The sequence below is a fragment of the Spermophilus citellus genome (assembly GCF_964194105.1).
Source record: "Spermophilus citellus genome assembly, chromosome: 1".
In the NCBI taxonomy this organism is placed as follows: Eukaryota; Metazoa; Chordata; class Mammalia; order Rodentia; family Sciuridae; genus Spermophilus; species Spermophilus citellus.
Window position 1 is genome coordinate 193,370,699 of NC_138182.1, and position 24,023 is coordinate 193,394,721.

The 24,023-nt window shown below is 38.1% G+C and overlaps 1 protein-coding gene across 1 annotated transcript in view; it reads left to right on the forward strand.

Annotated features, from left to right (window-relative positions):
* Positions 1-24,023, forward strand: part of EPB41L4A (erythrocyte membrane protein band 4.1 like 4A) — a 236,241-nt gene that overhangs the window by 97,007 nt on the left and 115,211 nt on the right. The window contains exons 3-4 of the mRNA XM_081289124.1: positions 1,058-1,162; positions 23,569-23,620. Coding sequence (XP_081145250.1) covers positions 1,058-1,162; positions 23,569-23,620 — 157 coding nt within the window. The remainder of the gene's footprint in view (positions 1-1,057; positions 1,163-23,568; positions 23,621-24,023) is intronic.

Here is a 24,023-nt window from a genome sequence, read left to right on the forward strand (position 1 = left end):
AAAAGTGGATCATTTTCAAGATCAGTGTGGTGTGTGGAATAGTACTTGATGGTTAAGTGTTTCTTATATGTGTGAAAAACTGTTATTTAACATATAATAACAGTTTTTCACACATATAAAACTGTTTTGGTGCTGGGGATTGAACCCAGGTTCATGCATACGCAAGAACCTTGAAGCATCAGTGTGTGTATCAGGAGGGGAGAGAAGATGGTTAACTTTTTAGGTAGGTGTCAGCATTTAAAAAGCAGCCAGAAGAGCTGGCACAGTGGAACACACGTGTAATCCCAGTGGCTTGGGAGGCTGAGGCAGGAGGATTGCAAGTTCAAAGCCAGCCTTAGCAAAAACAAGGCGCTAAGCAACTCAGGGAAACCATATCTCTAAATAAAATGCAAAATAGGGCTGGGGATGTGGCTTAGTGGTCAGAGTGCTTCTGAGTTCAATCTCCAGTATACCCCCCCCCCACAAAAAAAAGCAGCCAGAAGAAATATTTACTTTATGTCTTTGCTTATGTGAAAGAGATCAAGTAAAATATTTTCACAAGGGCTTTTCAGAACATTAACTTTAGCAGCTTTAATCTTAGGGTTTATTATTGAGGATTCAAAAATAAAAGCTCTGGCTATTATTATTTCAATTTTATATATCTTCTGTATTTGACGCTTATGAGAGTAATGGTGAAAACTGCTTTTAAAAATGAAAAAAAAATGTATGTTTTTTTTAACCAAAGTGTTCTTTGATGAATTTATTAGATGTTCTTCGTATCTTTATATTTAAATAATTTTGTCCAAAGATACTTTGTAATCCCACAAGAAAGAAGCTTATACTAATTTAACAGTCACTACTATGTAAGAATTATTTTCTAAAGCAGCTTCTTTAATAAACTTTAAGTTACATTTGTCTTTGTAATTGAGGTAAAACCTAAAGAGATACTGTGGTCTAATAAAATAGGTTCCATTGTGAAGGAAGCTCATAAAAGATGAGAACTGTGATTGTATCCTACTAAAACACAAGACAAGATACCTTGTGAAAAAAAAAATTGAACTGTGAATTATTTTTGCAGAAGTCAACAAAAGGTTCCGTTGTGTTGGACCATGTCTTCCGTCACATAAACCTTGTGGAGATAGATTATTTTGGACTGCGTTATTGTGACAGAAGCCATCAGACGGTGAGTACAACAACTTCATATTAAATTTGTCTGCTTATGAATTGTGCTCTCTCTGGCCTTTTGGATGTGGCCCTAGATGGTTAGGTTCTTTGTAACGGAAAATGACTGATAACCACAAAACTGTTTTCCCTGGTAATTTCTTTGCATTCTCCCACCCTTTTTGGGCAAAAGTCTGAAGAGTTGCTGGACTCGTAGTTTCTTTGTGTGCAGTCTTCTTTGTAAATGGTTTATGTGGCTTCCATTTTTGCAACCATATTGAAGTGAAGTGCTTTCCATTTGTGCTGTTAGGGGTATTATATAGGAAAAAAACTGTCTAATCTCTTGAAGAGACAGGCCTTTGAAGAAAGGAAATGGTTTAAGAAATACATACAGTACACAAGTGTTAAAAAGGTGCCTATCTAAGTTTTAAAAGTGGTTGAACTGTTATAGAATAAAAAAAGTAGGGGTTTTCATTCATGAGTTTGACAGAGGAATAGCTTTCTAGAGGTAAGAGTAATAAAGGCAATCTGGCTTTTGATTCAATGTTAGTTGTTCACATGGTTGACTTGGAAGATCTTCCTGTTTGGTCAGATGGTAGAGAGTTAGAAATTTGCCACAATGGAAAGATTTTAGAGGTGATGATTTTGGAGGATGAAAGGATATTCACTAATATGACTTTTAGTTTAGTCTAAGGAAAAATCTTAGCCTGAGATAGACACACTAGGATTATGCAAAATGCTCCTATGCTTACCTTAAAAATACCCGATTTGACTTGCCTTCTGTTTTTCGCCCTGTGCAACTGTTGTTGGACTAAAGATTTCCTCCTCTTTCTTCATCAGTTTTCCCAGTCTCCACTAGGCCATTTGAGATGCATTCAGTGAAGAACCTGATTTTTTGAGTGGTATTTCTGTGCCCTACTCCAGGAAAGTCCTAGGGTAAAAGGCAGGCAAATAGAATACTGTTGATGGTGATAACTTGTGGTTTCTCATGAGCTAGTCTATTCCGTGTCACAGGAGGATTTAACAAAATAGGAGTAAAAAAATGGGCATGTTGGGTAGAATGGTGTAGAAAGGAATAGCTTTCTAGAGGCAAGTGGTCATTAATGTGTACTTCAAAGAAAGGCAACAGACATGTTTAGAAGTTCACTGAATTCTGTCTCTGTAGCAGAGCTGTAAATCTATACTGAAAGATTAAATTGAAGCCAATAGAACGTACTTTAAATTATATTCATATTTCATAAATAATATTTTCCCAGCAGAGAAAAAAGAGAAAAATACATTTTTCCTGATCTTAATCTAGTATGTCAGAACTTGCCTGGGAGGGTTAACTGTCTTGCTAAAATTGTATAGAACTTATTACCCTCTTTTTTTTTCCCCAAAGAAAAACTGAAAAGTAAAGAGAATTGCAAACAATGGCTCTTACTGTTTCAAAAGAATTAATAGTGTTGATAGTTTATTGAAAGTTTTGTAGGATTTATATTAAGTCCAATTTTTTTTTCTGTTACCTTAACTCCTAAGGTTTGGCATCTGTGATAGTGTTTGTAATACAGGTTTTAGGAGAAAATGAAATTATATGCTTAGAAGGAGAAAATTATTAAGTCATATTTTGATGTGGTTAGAACATTGGCTATATAAATGACATGAAAAAGTACTCTTTGCTTTCTGAATTTGCATTTTCTCTAGTGAACTTAGATAAAATAAAGGTAAACAAAAGGAAAAATAGAGATGATTTATAAGCATTGTTTAGTCTTGACATGTTCAAATGCATTGTCTGATTGCCTTATAGTACCTTGTAGGAGACTTTCAGAATACTGTCATGAAATTTTGTAAGTATTTCAGTATATTAGTAGGAGCAGCACTACATATACCATAGTTACTTAAAGCAAATAAAAAAAATTTAAGAATATCCTTATGTTAGAAGAGTTGGGATATAATGAAACATACTTGTCTTAAAAACCAAGTAATGGTTTCCTGAATGTTGCTTGAATTACTGTGCATTAGATTTTTTTATATTGCTTTTCTTTTCTTATGCCCCAAGATTTATTTTTAAAGGGTAATGGCTATGTAATAATGCTCAGTAAAATGAATATCTCCATTAAGATCTACTTAGAGAAGACTTTGAGACCTGAAGATAGACCACTTAGGTCAATTCTGGGGGCACATAAAAGGAGAGAAAGTGAGAGAACCATGGATCAAAGGGAAGGAAGATACTAGGAATGAAGAGTGCTTACATCAGTGAAAAACCCTGGGATCTTTCTCCTTTCCCTCTCCTGCCATTGGCAATGGATTGTGACTTGGAGCCATGTTGAAGTCCGACTTGGATTGAGGCCAGTGTCATCACAAGTGCCTTTACGTGTGAAAGAAGGCTGGAAAAGTAGAGAGGATGTAACAGTGGAAGCAGAGGTTGGAGCTGTGTAATTACTGCAGGGCACTTGAGCCAAGGAATGCAAGCAGCCTCTGGAAGCTGGAAAAGGGGAAGAAATGGATTCTACCCTAGAGCCTCTGGAGGATAGGCAGCCCTTACCTGCATTTTGATTTTAGCCTGTGGGTTTCATTGTGGACGTTTGACATCTAGATTGTAAGATAATTTCTGTTGTTTTAAGCCATCAAATTTATGATAATTTGTTATAGCAATGGGAAGAAACTAATACTGATGGATACGGTAGGGGAGAATCTTATCTTGCTTGCTCAGTGGGAATATAAAGCTGTATTATTTCAGAAAGAAACCTGAAACACTATTACTCTTCCTGAGTGATAATATTTCATGTCCTCTGATACAGATGATTAGGATTTCCTTGTGATTATAGCTATGTGTGCTTCCCCAGATGTATGTGAGCAATATTAGTGGCTGCTTCAAGAGTATTTAGGTACCTTATTATGGGAGATGGATGGTGAGTTCAGTTGATGATAGGCAGAGAATTTAAATTGTAGCATAGACTCCTTCATTTTAAATAATTGGAAGAAATTTGAACCACCTTTTGGGTTTTCAGATTTTATTAGAAGTGGAAAGGCAGGAGAATCACAAGTTTGAGACCTGGGCAACTTAGTGAGACCCTGTTTCCAAATTAAAAGTTAAAAAAACGGGGCTAGAGATATAGGTCAGTGGTAGATTACCCCTGGCTCAATAACCAGTACAGAGAGAGGGAGAGAGAGCAAGCGCATGAGAGAATGTGATATGGTGGAACAGATTGCTGCCTTTAGAGTCACAAGATAGATGTGAATCCTGTGTCTGCTCCCAATAAATGATCAAGTCACTTAATTTTTCTAAATCTTGATATCTCTATTAGTCACGTTTCTGTTACTATAATTAATCCCTTAAAATGGATAACAAATAAAGCAAAGAGATTTATTTACCCACAGGTTTGGAGGTCCAAGAGGGTAGTGCTGGCATTGAATCAGCTATGGTGAGGGCCTCATAGCAGATAACTTTATAGTGGCAGGACTGTGTGTACAGAGGGAAAAATCACATGGATAGACCAAAAGTAGGAGAGACTGTAGTGGGACAGAGCTGGCTCTTCTATAACAGTCCTCTTGAGAGAACTAACCAGGCTGCTGTGAGAGGAGCATCAATTGCTTCTGAGAGGAGTGCCCTCGGCAATCTAACTTGTTTTCACTAGATGCCACTTTTTAAAGGTTCTACACCACTTCCCAACACCACCACACTGAGAACCAAGCTCCCAACACATGAGCCTTTGAGGGACACATTCAGATCATATTCAAACCGTAGCAACCCATAGCAACATCCTTATTTGTAAATCGAGAATAAAATGCCTATTCTCCCTAACTTTCAGAATTGATGTAAGACCAAATCAGAATGCATGAAAGCTTTGTAGATTATGAGGTGTTAAACATGTAAATGGTCTTTCCTTTTGACACTAGCCTAGGAGAAAATATTGCTGGTGATTTTTTAAAAAGTACAATAGGGAGAAGAAGGAAACAGTCTGGAAGAGAGAAGAAAAAAAAGCAAATAAACTCCAGAGTCTTGAGATCACTTTTGGAAAATTTTAAAAATGAGTTTTGATGATTATTGGAAGCAATAGTAAGGATAAATGGGATATTCCAAAACTGCTTCTGGTTTTATAGTAGTAGGCATAATCATGTCTTACTTTTAATATTAGCACTTGAGGCTCCTTTACAAATTACTCCTTCAAAGGCAGAAGTCATGTATAATTAGAGGTTTTCTCAGAAAATGGAACTCAGCATGGCTTTGAGAATCACTGTGGCATCTGCTGCCCTTTGACTTCAGAAGTTAAAGAAGGGGAAATGCATGAAGCACACAGCTAAAGGCAGTATGTAATATCCTCTTTCCCCAGTGAACTCTTCCTTTGCTTCTCCAAGACAGTAAAAGCAATCAGAAGGGAACTTTACCTTCTGGACCAGCCTCCACCCCAAACATACTTAGTTGCTTCTTTCCATCTTTGTCTCTCTGGTCACAAGAGAAGAGTCCCAGGGTTTCTGACCTGGACCTTGTCACTCCTTGCTTTTTCTCTCTGGTAGTTCTAACTTCCCCTTCCTACCCACTCATTGCCATCAGTGTTTGGGCATGTTCAAGTCTTTGCATTTAGATTCCTCTCCCTCTACTCCCGTGCCTTTCTCTTTTTATTGCCATTAGTTGACTCTGTCACACCTGAGCTCCAGAATGCTTTGTCTAAATTCATTGCCCCCATTTCTTATATCTCACTCATTCCTAAATTTCTCACAGTTTAGTTTTGAGTCTTATTATGTAATTGAAACTGCCACCTACCCCTTGCCTGAGAGACACTCTAGTCCTCATCTCACCTGACCTTTCTGTTACAGCATTGACACTAAAGAATCTTCTCATTTGTTCTTATGACACCACATTCTCCTTGCTTTGCTCTTTTCAAATTTTCTTCTACTCATTTCTGTTCAATCTCTTTCATGATCACTTTCCCTCTGTCTATTCCACAAAATGGTAACGATTTACCAGGATTTTGTCTTATTCTCTTAAGTTCTAACTCTGTATAGGCTCACATACTTAATGCTACCTCTTCTGGTACTACTATCTTTGAAATAGTCAATATCTTTTAAAAATATAAATTAAACTGTATATTTGTATTTTCCCCACTGCTCCCAAATGCTTTGAGTGTTACTGAACAGAAATAATCGTCATCCACTGAGCACTAGCAGGCAGCCCAGCTCTGTACTCTCTGTCCTGAGTAATGGTGCTGTCCTTTGTATCCTGGTATCATATTTTGCCATATGTGAAAATATCACTGTCATCGTTGTATGTTCTGGCAAATACCCGAAATGACTGTTAAACCATATGTAAGTGATAATGTTAGTCCTGTTGCAAAGAAAGAATGGAAGATTGTCATGTTACATTATTACAAATCAGAACTTTTCCTTTCTGGGGTATCTTCAAGCACCTGGTAGTAGAACAGAGGGTAAAGATGAAGAAGCAGAAGAGTGTTCTTTGACTTTATGAAGAGCATCATAAATCGCACAGTGGCTGGGAGGACTGATGACAATGTATGAAGGATACCTGGGGGCCAGGGGGAAACATGCAAGAAAAGTATGACTGAAGAGTTTTCATGAGTAAGGGGCTTAGAAGGGAATTCTAGAAGCATCCTCATAGGAACTCAAAGTACCGAAATGCTAATTTTCCTGTGGATTGATACACATTACTCTCCCTGTGTAGCCTCCTCTGCTCTGTGGTTTAAATTTTTGTCTAAAGATGAGTGACCCCCAGAGCTAACTCAGATATCTCTAGAGGCATTACACCCTGTAAGGAATACAGACTGGGTTCAAATCAGGCTGTACTACCTGGGAGAGCTCTGTGGCATTGGTGGGGGGGGGGTGTCTCCCTAACTTCTCTATTTCTCAGATTCCATTTATAAAGTGGGATAGTAATAGAGTAACAGCCTCATAGGGTGGTTGTGAAGATTGAAGGAAATACCCAGACAGTTGCTTTAAACCTGTGGCCAGTGTATAGCTCTTTCTTACTGCTTGAATGCCCCTCGGGTACCTCAAATGCAGTGTCTTCAAAACTGAAGCCATCCCAGGGCGTGGTGACACATGCTTGTAATCCCAGTTATTTAGGAAGCTGAGGAAGAGGATTACACATTTGAGGCCTCCGTAGTATACTGGGACTCTGTCTCAAAATTAAAAAAAAAAAAAGAGTGGTGGTGGTGGTGGCTGGAGACCTAACTCAGGGGTAAAGTGCCCCTGGGTTCAATCCCCAGTTCTGCAGTAAAAACAAACAAAACTGAAGGCATCATCTTTCCTTCTAAGTCTGCCTTTTTTTTTTTTAATATTCCTGAGAGGGTGATTTTTTTTTTCAATCACTTTTTACAAATCATGTATGTATATGTAGTTTTAGATTGAGATTAAAAATTTTACCATAAGTGATAGTACATGTGAATCTTCAGTTTATCATAAACATTGGAATTGTAAAATCCATCACATTACTATTAAATGTACCCAATCACTTTATATATCATATTAATTTGGACTTCATTATCTGCCTTTAAAAAGAATACATGAATCAGCTCTTCATTAAAAGTCAGAAATTTTCCTTTATTACTTTTATCCATAAACTTGTATTTTTGATTCCATGTTCTCCATAAAATTTTCTCTTATATTTTTATTAATAAGATGTTTCCCCATAAAAATATTATACATATAAATAGAAATTTTACAAGTTTATTTCCAGAGACCTTAAGGCCCTAATTGTTATTGTTGCCTGTGGGTAGTTATCACCATGATTGTCACTGTGTAATTAATTAAAACAGCAAAGTATTATGCATTTTAATAATTATTAAACATAAAAGTATTTATTGGAAATGTATCTTTAATTATACAAATGGGCCTTTTTTTTTTCAGTGAATCCATATACCCCAGGCCGATTATAATATGTTCTTGGAGTGAGATAAGGCTCAGCCATAATTTTATGCCTATTTTTGTTTTTTATAGATATTAGCACTGAGTAACCTTTTTATTTTAGAAGAAAAAGGAGTTTCAATAAGGGAAGATCACTCAATTTCTTAAACTTCTTCTGTATTATATGTCAAAAATTGCAGAGTGATCTGTCATCTAAAATTATTTTTGGTAATCTCTCAGGTACCTCAAACACAAGGTAGTCATCTTCTTTCCTCCAAAGCTACTGTTTGTTATGTTCCTGAGAACAGAGATTTTTTTCAGACCACCCAGTTGGGGTGTCCTTCAATTTACTTGAAAGCAATGAATTAAAAACCACCTGATTTAATTTGTTAACATTATAATAATCAACTCCATGATTTATGGGAAATGTGTTTAAAAATGTTTATTAAGAATTATCAAAATATTATTAAGTATGTTATTTTCTCTTTTATGTAGAGGCACCTGATTTTATCCCAGTATAGTTATTAGTAATTAGGAAAATTAAAAATTGTTAGTTTCAGAGATGGGTGTATTGCTGTCTCCAGTGTGTGTCTAAAAATTGTTAGTTTCAACCTACATTTGCCAATACAAGATTTTTGATAAGATGCATTTGTCAAAATCATATACTTTATGCAATTATGTACTTTATATATGCTTTAGAATCTTGGAGCTGCAGACTTAGTTAATTTGGTTTATGGAAAATGTCCAACATACAACTCTTTGGCAAAGTCAGTCATCATTAAACCCCTCAGCCAAATCAGCTTGCTTTCTGTCATTTGTCTATTTAAATAAAAATGTTAACTTGGTTCTGTGAGAAGTATTGCACTTGGAGCTCTTTTCCTAAGATGGATAGATAAGGCAAAGGCTTTTGTCACCTAGAGGAGACAGATCTGCCTTCAGTGAAGTCTTTCCGAGGCTTTGATTTGTTTTATTCTTATGGGACTCTTCCTCACGAGCCAGGCATATTTTTATCATAGCAAGAGGATGAAAGTTGAAAAATCATTAAACCAACATCACTCCTTCTGCTGCTGTACTCTAATAAATCTGATTTCAGAATACCCAAGCTATGTGCCAAAATACCAGGCATCTAATACTTTGCCTTATCTTTGCCAGAAATATGTATAAAGTGGGGAATGATATAAAGCTGTCTCTTCTGGCTTATGGAGTCTTTATTAAAGCCATCTTTGTTAACCCCAATACTTATAAGTGTGCCTATGATTTTCCTCACAGTGGGGTGATGGGCCATGGCAGGTGGTCTGCCATTTTATTAAATGGGAAAGAAGGCCTTTGAAAAGGTAGTGCAATGGGAAAAGAGGACTAATAAAAGAAAATTATTTTTGGTAATCTCTCAGGTGCCTCAAACACAAGGTAGTCATCTTCTTTCCTCCAAATTTTAGGTCTATTCTTGATAGACCAGTTTTAGTAAGTAGTATATAGGGAAGCTGAGGATCTGGGAATTAAGCTCTTTGAAACTCTCTGTTGCCTGGATATTTCCTGGGAAGTCCTCATGTATGCATTCTTAAGGTGTCCATACCTTTGTTTGAACAGCATAGTGAATGCCACCACCATCCACCTAATGGCAGGAGCTAGTTCATTTCCAGCTGATGAGCTCCGCTCCCCTCATGGCTCACCTGCCACCAAATGATACTTTAGGAAGTGGAAATGGATACTGTCAATAGCTAAACTGGCATGACTGGTTGTAAACACAATTTAGGGTTCTTATGGTCTCCTGCCAACCTCTCCAGAATCAGTCTACAAACTTCAATTTTAGTTAAGGTACTAGCAGATTAGCTTGGATTTCTGTAAAAGCTTATGACAGGACTTCTCGTCTTTGATCTTGCTACCTCCAGTAGGTTTTCCCTACCTCATTTGCAGTTTTCTCTCAGAAAGGCATCCTTGATGGTGTCTCCTCTGTGGCTTAAAATCCTTTAAAGGCTCCCTTGCAGGAAAATACAAACTCCAAAACATAGTTTACAAGGTCCTTCAAGATATAGAGCCCTTGGTTATCTTGAGCTCTTTTTCTTCCAATGTGATTCTGCAGTCCCCCACCTAAAACCCCCACTCCAGGTACCTTGTAGCTACTCTGTACCACCTGCAGCTTCTGATCTGTACCGTTATATCTCAGAGTGTTGCATCTGCTGCTTCTGTGATGAAACACTCTTGTTCTCTTTCTCTCTCAGTTTTGCCTGGTTGAATCCTGTTTCTCTTACCATCCATTAGTATCTCTAATGTCTCCTCCTCAAAGCTTTCTTCCACCACCCCCAGAAATGCTTTGGGCCCTCTTCTTTCACTTGCAAATACCACCTTGTATTTGCCTGTTAAAACAATATCACTGCATAGTAAATGATCTATACTGTTACTGAAGGAAAGAACGTCCCTGGACTGTGTGGGCAGGCTGGTTGGTGGTGAGGGCCTTGACAACAGCGCTCCCTGCCTCCATGTCTGTGCTCCCTCCTTTTCTGCAGTTGAAGTTGTCACCTTATTATGAAAGACCTCTTCTGTTGTTTACTTTCAGTAATGAACAGTTGTTCACTGCACACTTTGAAGAGCCTTGTAACCATGTTTTGGAATTTGTTCACTTTTAGCAGATTTCACCTGTTTTTTTTTTTTTTTTTTTTTTTAAAGAGGGGCTGGGGCTGTAGCTTAGTGGCAGAGTGCTTGCCTTGCACGTGTGAGGTTTGATTCTCAGCACCATATAAAATAAATAAAATAAAGCTTTAAAAAATAAAAAAATTTAGAAAAAGAATAGAAGAAGCATTACTGATATGTTGAGAAGTTAGCTAAGAAGTTGATGGGATCATAAGGAATTATATGTGGTATTATAATATTCTGGCAGCTACTGGGTGCTGTTAAGAGCATTTTTGTCTAGAAAGAGGTAGGGTAGCATAGTGTGTAATAGAAAACGTTATATGAGGATTTGAGTCCAGGAAATGTCACCAGTAGGTGTATGGTTGTAGAGCCTATGCTTTATTGATTAATTAATTGATTGATTGTACTGGACATTGAACCCAGGGGTGCTTTACCACTGAGCTACAACCCCAGTTCTGTTTTTAAAAATTTTTTTTAAATTCTTTTTTGAGACAGGATCTTGCTAAGTTGCTGAGGGTGTCACTAACATGCTGAGGCTGGCCTCGAACTTGGGATCCACCTACCTAAGATTCTGAAATCACTGGGATTACATGCATGAATCACTATGCTGGGCATCCATGATTTTAAAAATTTGCTTATAATAAATAGTGCTTGTAATAAAAGGGTAAATGTTTCTACTTCTCTAGACTAGACAAATAGTGTCTGGTAAGAAAGAAAGAGATGGTGTTTTTCTGGAACATTTCTATTTAGAAAAGGTCTTCTCTATCCTGAGCACAGTCAGGTGAAGTGTCATGAGAAGTTAGGAGCTCACATGCTTGAAAGAATACTGGGGGACCCTGCCAAGCAGCACCTGCAAAACTGAGCCCCTAGGTGCATTGCCTACTTTCCTCACTGTAGCACCTGGGAATAGGAGAGCATGCTTTGACTGATTTTTAGTTTCTTTATTGTATATGATAATTTTGACATGGATTCAGAAATGCTCTTGAAAAACCTAGAATTGTCAAGAGAACTGTACGAATTACCTTGAGCTTAGTCTTTTTATAGTTTTTTTTTTTCCCTTTCCCTTCTCAGATGTTTGATCACAGGAACTGGGGCATCTTCCATGGATTTTTTATAATAAAATATTTTATCCTATAGTTTTCATAAATGTGTTGCTTTCCAGATTAAGGAGTGTGAAGAACTGAATTCTATCTTAAGTAGAAAGTTCCTTCTTCATTAATGGTACCCAGTGCCTTTTTTCACCAAAGCTAGATTAAATAGATGAACACTTGAAAATGATAAAGGTACAAAATTCTTTAAAACAGAACTATCAGGATTGGTGGAAAAATCAATATGTATGCATACGTTAATATATTTATATATAAAACATGGTGTGCAAGTATTATAAGTATTTTTCTTGTCAATAAAATAGGTGCTTGAGAAATTTCTGTGACTGGCTTCTTCTTCTTTGTATAAATATATGAAAGGAATATGCCTGAGTTATTTTTATTTTTATTTTTAGTTGGACACAATATCTTTATTTATTTATTTTTATGTGGTGCTGAGGATAGAACCCAGGGCCTTGCACATGCTAGGCAAGTGCTCTACCACTGAGCCACAACCCCAACCCAATGTCTGAGTTCTTTATCATTAACATTTTATAAATTGGACTGTCCTTCCTGATTAAATCAGAGTGAACTACAAAGGATAGAATTTCAGACAGTTGATTGATGGATAGCTTATGAGAAAGCAGTGGTTTTAGAGTTAATGATTCTCAGTGTTTTTTTGATTATTATAGGAGCACATTTCATGGGCCCAGCAGCCTATTTATATGGAATCTGTTGGAAATTTTAAGTATGAAAGGTTAAGATTGGACTGAGGAGCTGTTTTTTGGAACTGGGAGTCAACAGTTCTGAATATGTTAAAATCCATTGAAGTGGAGAGGCAAGATGAATAGTTGGACTCTCAGAAGGCTAGAGTCGCAGTAGTAGTCCCTTGGTTTTTGAAGTCCTGAAACTAGACAGTCATTGAAGGAGAAAGACCCATGTAAATACAGAAGAAAAGGGGTGAGACTTCCATGTGCCCCTGTTCTAACCATCTAATTTGTGCACTCTGGAGTTTGGCACAACCCTGTGGTGTGGTGCTGAGGAGAAGGTCTAGGCCCCACTGGCTTTATAATCCTGAGGGTTGGCCTGGCTCCTCTCTTGGCTAGCTACAACTGCATTCACTTTCAGCTACTAGAACACGTATTTAATTTCTACAGTTTCAGGACGTGTGGACTTCCCATGTTGTTGCTTGGCTTCCTCACAACATACTGGTTGGTTTTCAAGGGCAAGCATCCAGAAGAAGAGGGAATGAAGGATGGATAGCAGGACAAAAGCTGTATTGTTGTAGAGCAAGGCTATCCACAGAGCTGGAGCAACTGCAGATGTCCTGGGCACCAGTTTTTGTGACCATGGAAGAAAGATTTCAGAGAAGGTGCACATAATAGCAGGCATAAGTTTATTAAAAGAGAAGTGAAAAGGAGACATTCTCAGGAGAGAGAATGGGTCCTCTCAGAGAGTAAAGGGATAGTGCGTGCCTCTCTGGCCCTCAAGTTTTATTGAGGGTCCCAGGGAAGATTCCAGAGTGTCCCACCACATCCATCTCTTCTGACTGATAGCAGGATTGCATTAGACTTTCAAGTTCTGGCTGCTATGGTCTTACCCCATGGAGGGGAGATTTTACTGTTATAATGACATGCTAAAGATCCTCTGGGTCACCTTGGCCTACACTGACAGGTTCTAATTGGAATTGTTCCTACATATTTTATGGTTAGGGGACTTTGCTTCTAATTATCCTATCTCCCTGCATCCTGGAATCTGTGTAAAGGTCACGAAAGTACCCCCTTTCAGGGTGACTTGTGTTCTTATCGACAGGTAGGAGTCTTTGGGTCTACATTTCTCCTGCAGATAATAGGTTGCTTGCTGAGAAGTGTAGCATATCCTATTGACTTAAGCCAGGCAGGGTCAGAATGGTCTCCAGTAAATTGCTTTTTAAAAGAAAGCGTGTAGGGGTGAGCACAGTAATCTCAGTTTGTAGAATTATCCCTTAACCTCGTGTTCCCACTACTCAAGTCTGTTACCTATCAGTATCACCTTTTATGAATCAAGTCTCAAGAGTCAGACAGTGTTACTTCTGTTGCTTTGAAATAGGTCAGCCCGCATGTAATGAGAGGAAATATTACATTACACCTTTTGATAGGAGTAGTATCAACAGTTATGAAGACATGTTTTAAAGCATGAGAGTCTTTTCTCTGGTCAAAAAATATTTGTATTCTTCTGACACATAAAATGCACTCATGCCGCCCATCATCTTCTTTATTATGACATTGGATTCACACTTGAAGTCTAGAATCTCATCAAATAAGACTCTGGGTACTTTTAAGTTCAACTCCAACTCCTTGAGTACAGTTCCTCTTGAATTGTGAATTAAGACAGTGAGAAAGCAGAATGGCTCTACTTCACAAGCAGCAATACTGGTGATATGCATAGGATACCTGGCACAAACATTTCTAACTAACTAATGGAGTTGTTTTAGTTTTTTTATAGTTTAGTTTTTTTAAGTTGACAAATGATATTTGCATAATTTGAGTTTGGAAATTTATCCAGACTCATGTAGCCATTTCTTTGATTAGGGCTTGGTCTTACTGGCTAGAATTTGTTTCATTGTGATGCCTGGCCCTGCACTTGGGCCTCTTGGTTCTATTTACTGACTTTTCTTTATTTTTCATTCTGCTTTTTGCCAATGAAGAGTGGGGAGTTCAGAGGTTTCTCGTTTCTTTTCAGTCTGTAATGTCTGTTTTTTTTCCCTCCCAGCCCAAGCTGGAAAATTCTCTTAAAAAACTGTGGATTTCTTATGAATCAATTTTTAATCTACTTTGTTAACAAAGGAAACACAAATTGCTTTGCAATAAACTCTTTTATATACCTTGGATTCCCTATAAGACTATTGAGGAAAAAAGCCCTTAGGATTTTTAGGGGAACTTTTTTGTTATTTTGAAAGGGTCTATGAGACATCATATTAAATCTTTTTGAGCATTTCAAAAAGTTTTTTTTTTTTTTTTTAACCATTGCCTCAAGTTTTGCTGACAGCATACTGGATTCAATCTTTGCCTGGAAGCCATGTCTTAATTATAACACCATTTGCCTTCTGATAAAACAAAAAATGAGAAAGTTTATTTCCAAACCCAGTAAGTCCTGGCTCTTTTATATTTTAACATTTTTTTAAAGCTTATCTCTCTCTTGCATTTCATTATAGGCAGCAAAATGAAGCCAATCGGCACATTCACCAGTCTGCTTGGAAATCTCCTTATCTGGATCATCCAGTCCATTAGGTACATTTTTTATTTTCCATGTTGCCACTGGCAACAGCATCTCTAAACTTTCTGCCCCTCCATAAGGTTCCCTTTCTTCCTGCTTCCAGTAGCTTTCTCTTTGCTTTTCTTTAAGCCTTTGCAGAGAGCCTCCTTCAGAGCCCTCCGGCTTCTGCTGATACTCTCCTTAAGGTTCTTCTTGGTGCCTCATCCAAAAAACATTGAGTGGAAAGTGAAGGGAGTGGGGTCAAATCACAGGCCTTTTCGATCAACAAAGGGAATTTGACCATAAGGAAACTAATAGAGGATATTGGCCTGAAAAGTAAACAGATCTGATTCATGCTTTAAAAGAATTCCTCTAACAGCAAAGGTAGAAACAAGGATACCATTAAAGGAGTTTAAGAAATATAGGTGAAGGCAATGGCTGCTTGACACGGGATCTGAGAGAATTTTTCAGATTGTTTCTGTTTTGAACATAGAACCAACAGGATTTGCAGATGGATGCTCAGAGCTAACAGAAGAGTTTTGTACCATTTACTTGGATGGGGAAGATGGCAGGAGAACAAGGTTTTGTTTTTTTTTTTTCATTGATTTGTTTTTTTGGGGGGAAGTGGAATCATACATACCCTTTTGGACATACAAGATTTAAGATTCTAATTGACATCTAATTGGAGATGTCAAATAAATAGTTGGATTTAGGGGAAGATTCTGGTTTGGCTCTAAATCTGGTAGTTGTCAGTATATAACTGGTGTTCACAGCTTTGGGCTTCAGTGTGAAGTGTGAGCCTGGGCAGTCTGGCCTTTCCTGGTTAGGAGACGAAGAACAACTAGCTAAGGTGGTGGTGAAAGTATGGGCAGTGAAGTAAGAGGGAGAAGCAAGGGGAAGGGCTGCCTTGAAGCGTGTAACATACATTTAGGTAAGAGGGTGAACACTGTTTCTGTCATTAAACAACAAGAGGGTCATTGCAATATTCTGGTGATGCTCCTGTGCTGTTTGGTTACCACGAGCACATTAATTTTTCACTCTATTAATGAAGCATAATATTGTTGGCTGTCAATTATTTATAAATAAGTATGAGAAATGATTGTTTATTGATAACATATAAACTCAGGATGGGGAATGATGGAGATGCCAGACATCCAGGGGTTGTTCACATGGGTGGTGGCACTAGTGACACCTTTACTTTCTGAAGGTTCAATGTGCACATACTCTGTTATATGCACAAAACTATTGTATTAAATTATCTATATGTATATAAAATGTGTATAAAACATAAATGGATTTTATTTTAGACCTGGGTCCCATTCTCAAGATCTTTCATTATCTATATGGAGCATTAGAAAACCTGAAAAAAATGCATTTTGGATAAGGGATACTCAACCTGTGTTAAAGTGAATTCAGGAGAAAATGAGAGATAACATAAAACAACTTTTGTTTTCCAGATATTCCTTTTAAAATGTGGAAATAAAATGGGAAGATATAGGAATCAGAAAGCTTTTTATTTTGACCAGGTGCCATGGCCCATGCAGTTATCCCAGCAACTTGGGAGGTTGAGGCTAGAGGATCACAAGATCGAGGCCAGCCTCAGCAACTTAGTAAAACCCTTTCTCCAAATTAAAAGGGTTGGGGATGTGGTTCAATGGAAGCCCTTCTGGGTTCAATCCCCAGTACCAAAAAAAAAAAAAAAAAAAAGAAAGTTTTTTTATTTTGGAAAAAGGCATGAATTCAGCCAAGAATGATTTTTCAGAAAGGGAAACGGTAGTGGTACGAGAATGAGCAGATAATTGGATGTACTTAATTGGAGCATGGACTGTTCCTCCACAGTAGTGTGAGAGAAGACAGGACACAGCACAGAGGCAGGCAGATTGGTGTGTGGCTGAGAATGCATAGGCCTGTCCTCAGTGAAATAACTGAGATCTTCAGCTGAGAGTGAGATGCTGGAGGTTTAAGAACAGAGGAGAAAGTATCAAGGAGTTATTTAGGCAAGTAAGGTGGTACAACATAGTAGAATTCTGGGTGATTCCAAGGGTTCCCTTGGATTATTGATGAGTGAATGATTGAGCTTTCAGTTGTGTGTAGCCCTTGGGTTCCTGCACAGGAAAGGGAGGGAGTTTAAGTTAACCATGTGTGGTCTCTCCCTGTCCTCATAGACATCGTGGAGGAAAGGAAGTGCAAGGGAAATGAGGACAACTGCAAGTGAATGATTACAATGGATAAATGAGGGAGGTCGTGGCACGGGTGGGGGGCAACTGGAGGAACAATGAAACACTAGTAGGATCACTGAATCGGATGTCCTCGGGGAGTTGGAATACTAGAGAAAAGAAGCTGGGAAGGAAGAATTGGTAGTTGAGAATGATAATTTGAAATTAAAGTTATGCATTGTGGTTCAGATAGTAATCTAGAATACCTTGGCCTGGGCATAAGTTGAAAGGAATTCAGTTCTGTGGATGTTTTTCTATACTTTGGGGCAAATTGTTTACTCAGTGTTTATTTCTTCATTTTAAGTGGTAATTTAATAGTTTCTGCATCATCAAGATATTAAGAGGATTAAACAAGAAATAAATGTGAAATCTTCAATAGTGCCTGGCACAGGTAATTTAATATTAGTCATTGCTCTTGTTATTTCTTTAGCCCTAAGAGTGGTGCCACAGTCCAGAGGCCTATGGTGACTCATTGCAGTTCACTTTTGCTGAAAAATGGTGCCCAGTTACAATTTCCTCTGCTTCCAACAACAGGCCCTTGGTTTTCTTCTCTACTGAGAGAGTTTGGTTATGGTGGTTTTACTGGCGGTCCTTAGGCTTTTGTGATTCATAGCATGGAGCAAATTAAGACCACATCCTGTTAATGTTGCTTAGAGGACCTGGGAGCTCTTTACAGGAGGGCTGGGAAAAGCACAAATAGCTGTCATCACAATCCTGGAATTATATGAAGTCTTTAAACTCCCAAGAGAGACCTGTTTTGTCATTTTTTGAAATCTTTGTGCTCTAGTCCCTGACAAATGACCATCTCTATTTTTACTCCCCAGATCAAGAGGTTGTTTTGCTATATTGTAAAAACAAAACAAAACAAACAAACAAAAAACCTACAGTGTGTTTTAAGGCCTTTTCTTTGGCTTACAGAAAATATTATTAAATATAAATGTAGCATTCTTAGATTTTTCTAAAGGAGAATCAGTATTATACCCAGTGTGAAATAAGATGCAGCAAGGCTTTTATTATTTTATTCTGTCTGTTTTCTACTTAAGACTTTGGAGGATTTATTCTACTTTTAGAACTCTAGGGGACTCTAAAAGAACAGTTGGAAAATGGGAGGTTGTACCCTGGATTTAATACATATCTTTTCAAGGTTAGGCTATTGATTTACTGGACAGCATTAGTGTTTAAAGATCTAATTCTGAGACTGTTACCTAGGAAATTGATGAAATTGAGACATTATCAGCCAAGGTGAATGAAGGAAGCCCAGGGCAGTTTAGCCAAGACTGTCATTGTCCGAAGGGCCTGTCATTTCTCTCCAGGTTACATCAGTGCTGTTATTAAAATTGACAGGACTGATGCAGTAAGGTTACCTAACTGCTTGCCTCTCCCATCCTGGGAAAGAATAAGAGCCAGAGAGGATTGTGCTCCTGACTCCTTAGTGACTGAGTGTTTGGGAGATGGTGTATTAACTCTCTCCTATGTTGGTAGCAGACTATATGAAGTACGCATGAGAGACCCAGGTCTGTCTTGGTTGATTGTTATCTTCCTACAAAATAGATTCTCATGCAATGTGTGAACTACAAACAACAGGATGTAAGTTTCAGATGGAGGGCAGTGTCAAGGGGAAAAGTGATTTTCCTAGAGAATGAACAGGTTGAATGTTGAGAGAGACAATATGAATACATGTGTTTCTCCTCATACTCACCTGGACAGATAAGACAGCTGTGCACCCAAGTACCATTCAGAAAAGCCACACAGGAGTGTGGCCAGTACCACGTTGTTACAGCTGGATTGCTGCTTCTCTTTCCTTTCACCCTGGGCAGGTGGAAAGTATGGATAGGTGATTTTTCTTTCTGGAAGTTCTCTTAGTCTATTTTTGTTGCTATAATTGAATACCTGAGACTGGTTAATTTATAAAGGATAGAGGTTTATTTTGGCTCATACTTCTAGAAACTAAAAGTCCAAAATTGGGCAGCTACATCTGGTGGGGGCCTTGTGTATGTTAAAACATGGTGGGCAGGTGGACGTGAGAAGAAAAGACAAAGCAGAAGGGATGGTCTTAACAACCCACTCTTGTGGTAAATAATCCAGTCCCTGGAGAACAGCATTAATCCATTTATGAGGACAGTGCCCCCCGTGACCTAATCACCTCTTAAAGAATTTATCCCTTCTCAGTATCATTACATTGGGAACCAAGTTGCAATATGAATTTTGGAGGAGACAAATCAGAGTCAAACCACAGCATTCTCCATGAATGTTGATTTTTTTTTTTTAAGCTGAGTATTTGTTAGCTATTTGGGCAGCACTGATTTTGTTTGCAGAGGATGTGGAGTATTACATTTAGATGTTGTCACTTAAAAAATGGACCCATTTGCTTTAAGAGCAGTTGAGCTGATAGACACATTTCTTACAAAATAAGGTTCTTTTCTCCCCTATTTATTTTGAGGAAGGGTTTTTTTCCTCCACAAACACACTATTTAGTGGTTTTCTGTTCAGCAAAGCCTTCGTAACCTACCCTGCAGAGTTGATTTTCTTTGTATATTATTTTATTATCTTGCATTATATGTCATATACACATTATTATCTCACTTAACTACCTTATATTATAATTATATGTCTATGCATCTCCTGCTATGCTATAAGTGCCGTGATGTTAGGGACGGGTATTGTTCATCTTTTTGTGTTCTTGTGCTCCCCAGGACAGTGTCTGATGTGATGTATAAAGAACAAGTATAGGGATTGTCTATATATGTTAAATGAATAAATAAAGGACACCCCAGGATTAGAGCCTGCCTCTAGAATATTGGCACTTTGTGCCCAGTATTCTGGATGTAGCTCTTAAAAGTGGGGTGCTGTTTTCATTGGCAAATTCTTGAGCCCTTTTTCCTCTTAGATTACAGAGCAGCATCCCGATGTGTCTCATTGTAATCTGACATGTGCTATGTTTGATTGCTTGTTGATAATGAGTGGTGACAAGTGCTGTCATAGTGTGGCCGCTTTGGTTCCAAGGTCATATCTTTCCCTTGGTTGAACATACGTGGGTTTTGCATTTCAAGATGTTGGCTTATGAAACCTGGTAGGTTGTGTTTATTATTTGTGTTCTGGAGCATTTATCATTGTCTGACCTCTGTAACCCCTGGTTTCCATTTTGATCAAATACCATTTGTGTATGGCAAGCTCTGGATTAATGCTTAGCATATCTAATGTGCAGTGAGTTGATTGAATGGCCTTTGAATCTTGTCTCTTCTTTTTCTTGCTGCAGAATTATGATTTCTAACTCATCTCAGGATCTTCATTACATTTTTTTGCTTTGTGAATTATTTTCCATATTTCTTATTGGTGCATTATAATTATACACAATGGTGGGATTCATTGTTACATATTCATATAGCCACACAATTTAAGAATATAATTTGGTCAATATCATTCCCTAGAATTTCCCCTTTCTCTCTCACTGGTCCCTTTCCTCCACTGGTCTCCTTTGGATTTTTATAAGATACCCTCCCCCACTTTTCTAGCCTTTCAAATACCAGAGAAAACATGCAAACCTTGATTTTCTGAATTTGGCTTATTTTGCTTAATATGATGTTTACCTCATAAATTTAATCATTTTCATGGGGAGTGATTTATTTTAGAATTGTATAGATCATTACTAATGTGACATTTAAAAACAATTTTTTTTTTAGTTGTAGATGGACACAATGCCTTTACTGTATTTTTTATGTAGTGCTCAGGATCAAACCCTGTGCCCTCCACATGCGAGGTGAGCACTCTACCACTGAGCTACAACCCAGCCCCATTAATGTGACATTTTTAAGATATGTTATTGAGTCTTTGTTATTCCACTTAAAGAGCTTCCTTTCTGTTTTCTTTAGCTGAATTTTGATTGGCAAACACTCTGGAGACAGGAAAATAAAACAAACAAATGACAAAAACATGATAGAATGTATACACATTTTAAAACATCATATATTACCCCACTTATATGTACAGTTTTTGTTTTGATGAACCCGTTTAGATTTAATTACAAATTTTAAAAAAATTATTACCAAAGACAAATGCATAAAAAAATTTGTAAAGTTTGTCACGTTGGAGTGATGATATTAGAGAAATTAAAAAGCTTTCCTCCAATTTGTTCATTACTAATTTCAAGACAAGATTAGACAGAGACAAGGTTGGAGCAGAGGCCCCGCCCCTTTCTTCCTTTTTTGCTGTAGCACTTTTTGAGTCCTCATATATAAGTGATGTGTAAGACCAAAAATTGAGATCCATATTCTAAGTGCTTTGACATCTGGGCTTCTCTTGTGGAAAAGTCCCCCAGCTCAATAACCGTCTCAGACCCCAGCCCACTGGGGTTTTGATCTCAGCCTTGTGAAACCCGGAGCAAAGGGACCCACTGACTTATAGAACTCAGAGATGATAAATGGGTGTTGTTTTAAGCCTCTAACTTTGCAGTCATTTATTATGCAGCAATAGAAGCTTAATGCAAGTGTTGGTGGGAATTTATGTTTGTTTTCTTTGGTTTCTCCCTCTTTGAGAAATATAGCATTAATCAAATCATTTTATTTAACATGAATGACAAGAAACGGTCCATCTACCTAATGTTTCCATTTTGTGGGAAGAATTCTTACACAGAGGAATGGGTATGCTCTGTGTCCAACACACAGCTTAACATTTGGATTGGTTTTGGTCTACTTGGATGAGCCACGGTTTCCCTATGAATCGCTATTTTTTTTTTTCAAAGTCACATCTTCGGTTATCGTGGGATCCAGAAGCACTTCACTGATTACAGCCTCTGCCTCAAATCTTTTCTGTTGGAAAAATGAATGCTTGTAGACCTCTAAAGAAATGAGAAATGATCAATACCAGAATAATGAGAATTGTATTTTAAGTTGTTCCACTTGTGTATGTTGGTTACTTTCCTTTGTAAAATACTTGGAAACCTGAAGCTACCATATGAGTGACAGATAGTGAAGACATTGTATGCACAAAAAGAGTTTAGTATGTAATCAAATGAGTATGACACATACTTAGTGTGGAGATAAAAGGCAAGGGGGTTGTATGAAATATTATAACTATTACTTATAATTACTCTGTCTGTTATATAAGGCATTTCTTCCCTCAGCCAAGGGGAAGGAAACAGGAAACTGGCTGGCAGGCTCTCTTGGACTTCACTTGCAGCCCCTGATTCCTGCTGCAGGAGTGCCAGGAGAGATGTGAATGCTCTCAGCAGGGCAAGCCCAAGAGTGCTGGGGACGAGGTAGCTTAGATGGGCCAGCTCCTGCTTCCTTTCTTCCTTCAGGAACATGAGGAAACGGAATGGGGCAGCTTGGCCTTAGGGCCTCTTGGATTTGTCTAGAACGGTGTGTGTGTGTGGGCGGGGAGAAGCTCCATCTCTGCTTCCCTGTAGGTCCTCCAGGGCAGCCCTTGGCATCTTTCCCTCTGTGCTTATGTGAGATCTCCCGGTGCCTTATCTGTGCTTCTGTGGCTTCTCCCTGCAGACGGAGAGATGAGGCTAGAGGCTTGAATCTTCTTTCAGTGATCTTATATCACAAAGGTGAAATTTAAAGGAAAGCCTTTTCCCAGGACCCAAAATTTTCCCACTCCTGCTTGAAATTCAATTCATTAAAGATTAATTTGAATTAATAAGCAAGTACCTTAAACCAGCTAACAGCAATTATCAAAAATGACCCTATACCTTAATAATAATCATCCCTAGCATGTGATACATATACTTAGTGTGAGCCCCGGGCTGTTCTAAAGGCTTTCCGTGAAGTAACTTATTGAATCAGTGTAGAAACTCTGTAAGGAAGGTTCAGAATATCCAGTCATTTGTCCCTGCTACATAGTGATGATGAGGAGATCCTGAATGGCATCCCCATGTTCCTGCTCTGGGATTCAGGTCCTCAGCCACTGTACAGAGCTGCTCTCCTGCATCTTTAAGGATGGTTTGATTTAATTTGCTTTTTCTTAACACGTAGAGCAGTACGTGCAGGGGATAGGACTGGAAGTGAAGAGGTTGGGGGCATTTGGGGAGGAGGATGACTCTAAGGGGATTGCAATGGGGACTTTGGAAAGACACTTGGAAGGCATTCTGCATGGCTTTTGTTTCCCCACGAATAGTAGTAAGAAACCCACTTGCAAGCATCTTGGTTTACTGGCTTTATAATTAAGATAATAATTCAGCCAAGGGCCCAGCGAGCTCTACCTCTCTCCTCTGCCTCTCCCTTGACCTCAGCATCATTTTTCTTTTCCTTTAATGTTTCAGTTGCAGAAAGCTCTCATGTATGTTCATGTACATATATGATAAATGAAGTGTTTTATTTAGCAAGTATTTAAATGTCACTTAAATGGCATTTTGCAAATATTCTTGAAGTAAAGGCCAATGAAAAGCAACTAATTCTATAATTACCCTTTTCTACCCCACACAGTATTGGCTGGATCCTGCAAAAACCCTTGCCGAACACAAAGAACTGATCAACAGTAGGTATTTAATTTTAACTTTGTTGAGGGGGTGGCTTGATGTAAGGTCTGTGGTTTGTTGGGTGCAGAAATGGGTGTAAGTCCTGTTGAGGTTAGTACTAGTGCTCAAGTACCAGAGTATAGAAATGGGATATTCCCATGTTGCATTGCTAAGCTGTCTGCAATTTTAGTTTAATCAGACTCTGAGTAGATCCTAATGCTGTATTGAATTTCTCCTAGGGGTACATCTTCCCTCGATTTTTTTTCTGCGATTTTTCTATATGCTTGTCGTTAAAATTTGGCCTTAGTATAGAAAAGGCAGAGAGGCATTGATTTTGAAAGCAAGATGAGAGGTTATGGAGTGGTTTTAATTAAGGGGTGTCCTTGTGACCTGAAAAATTATTGTGGCTTCAGAGAGACACAA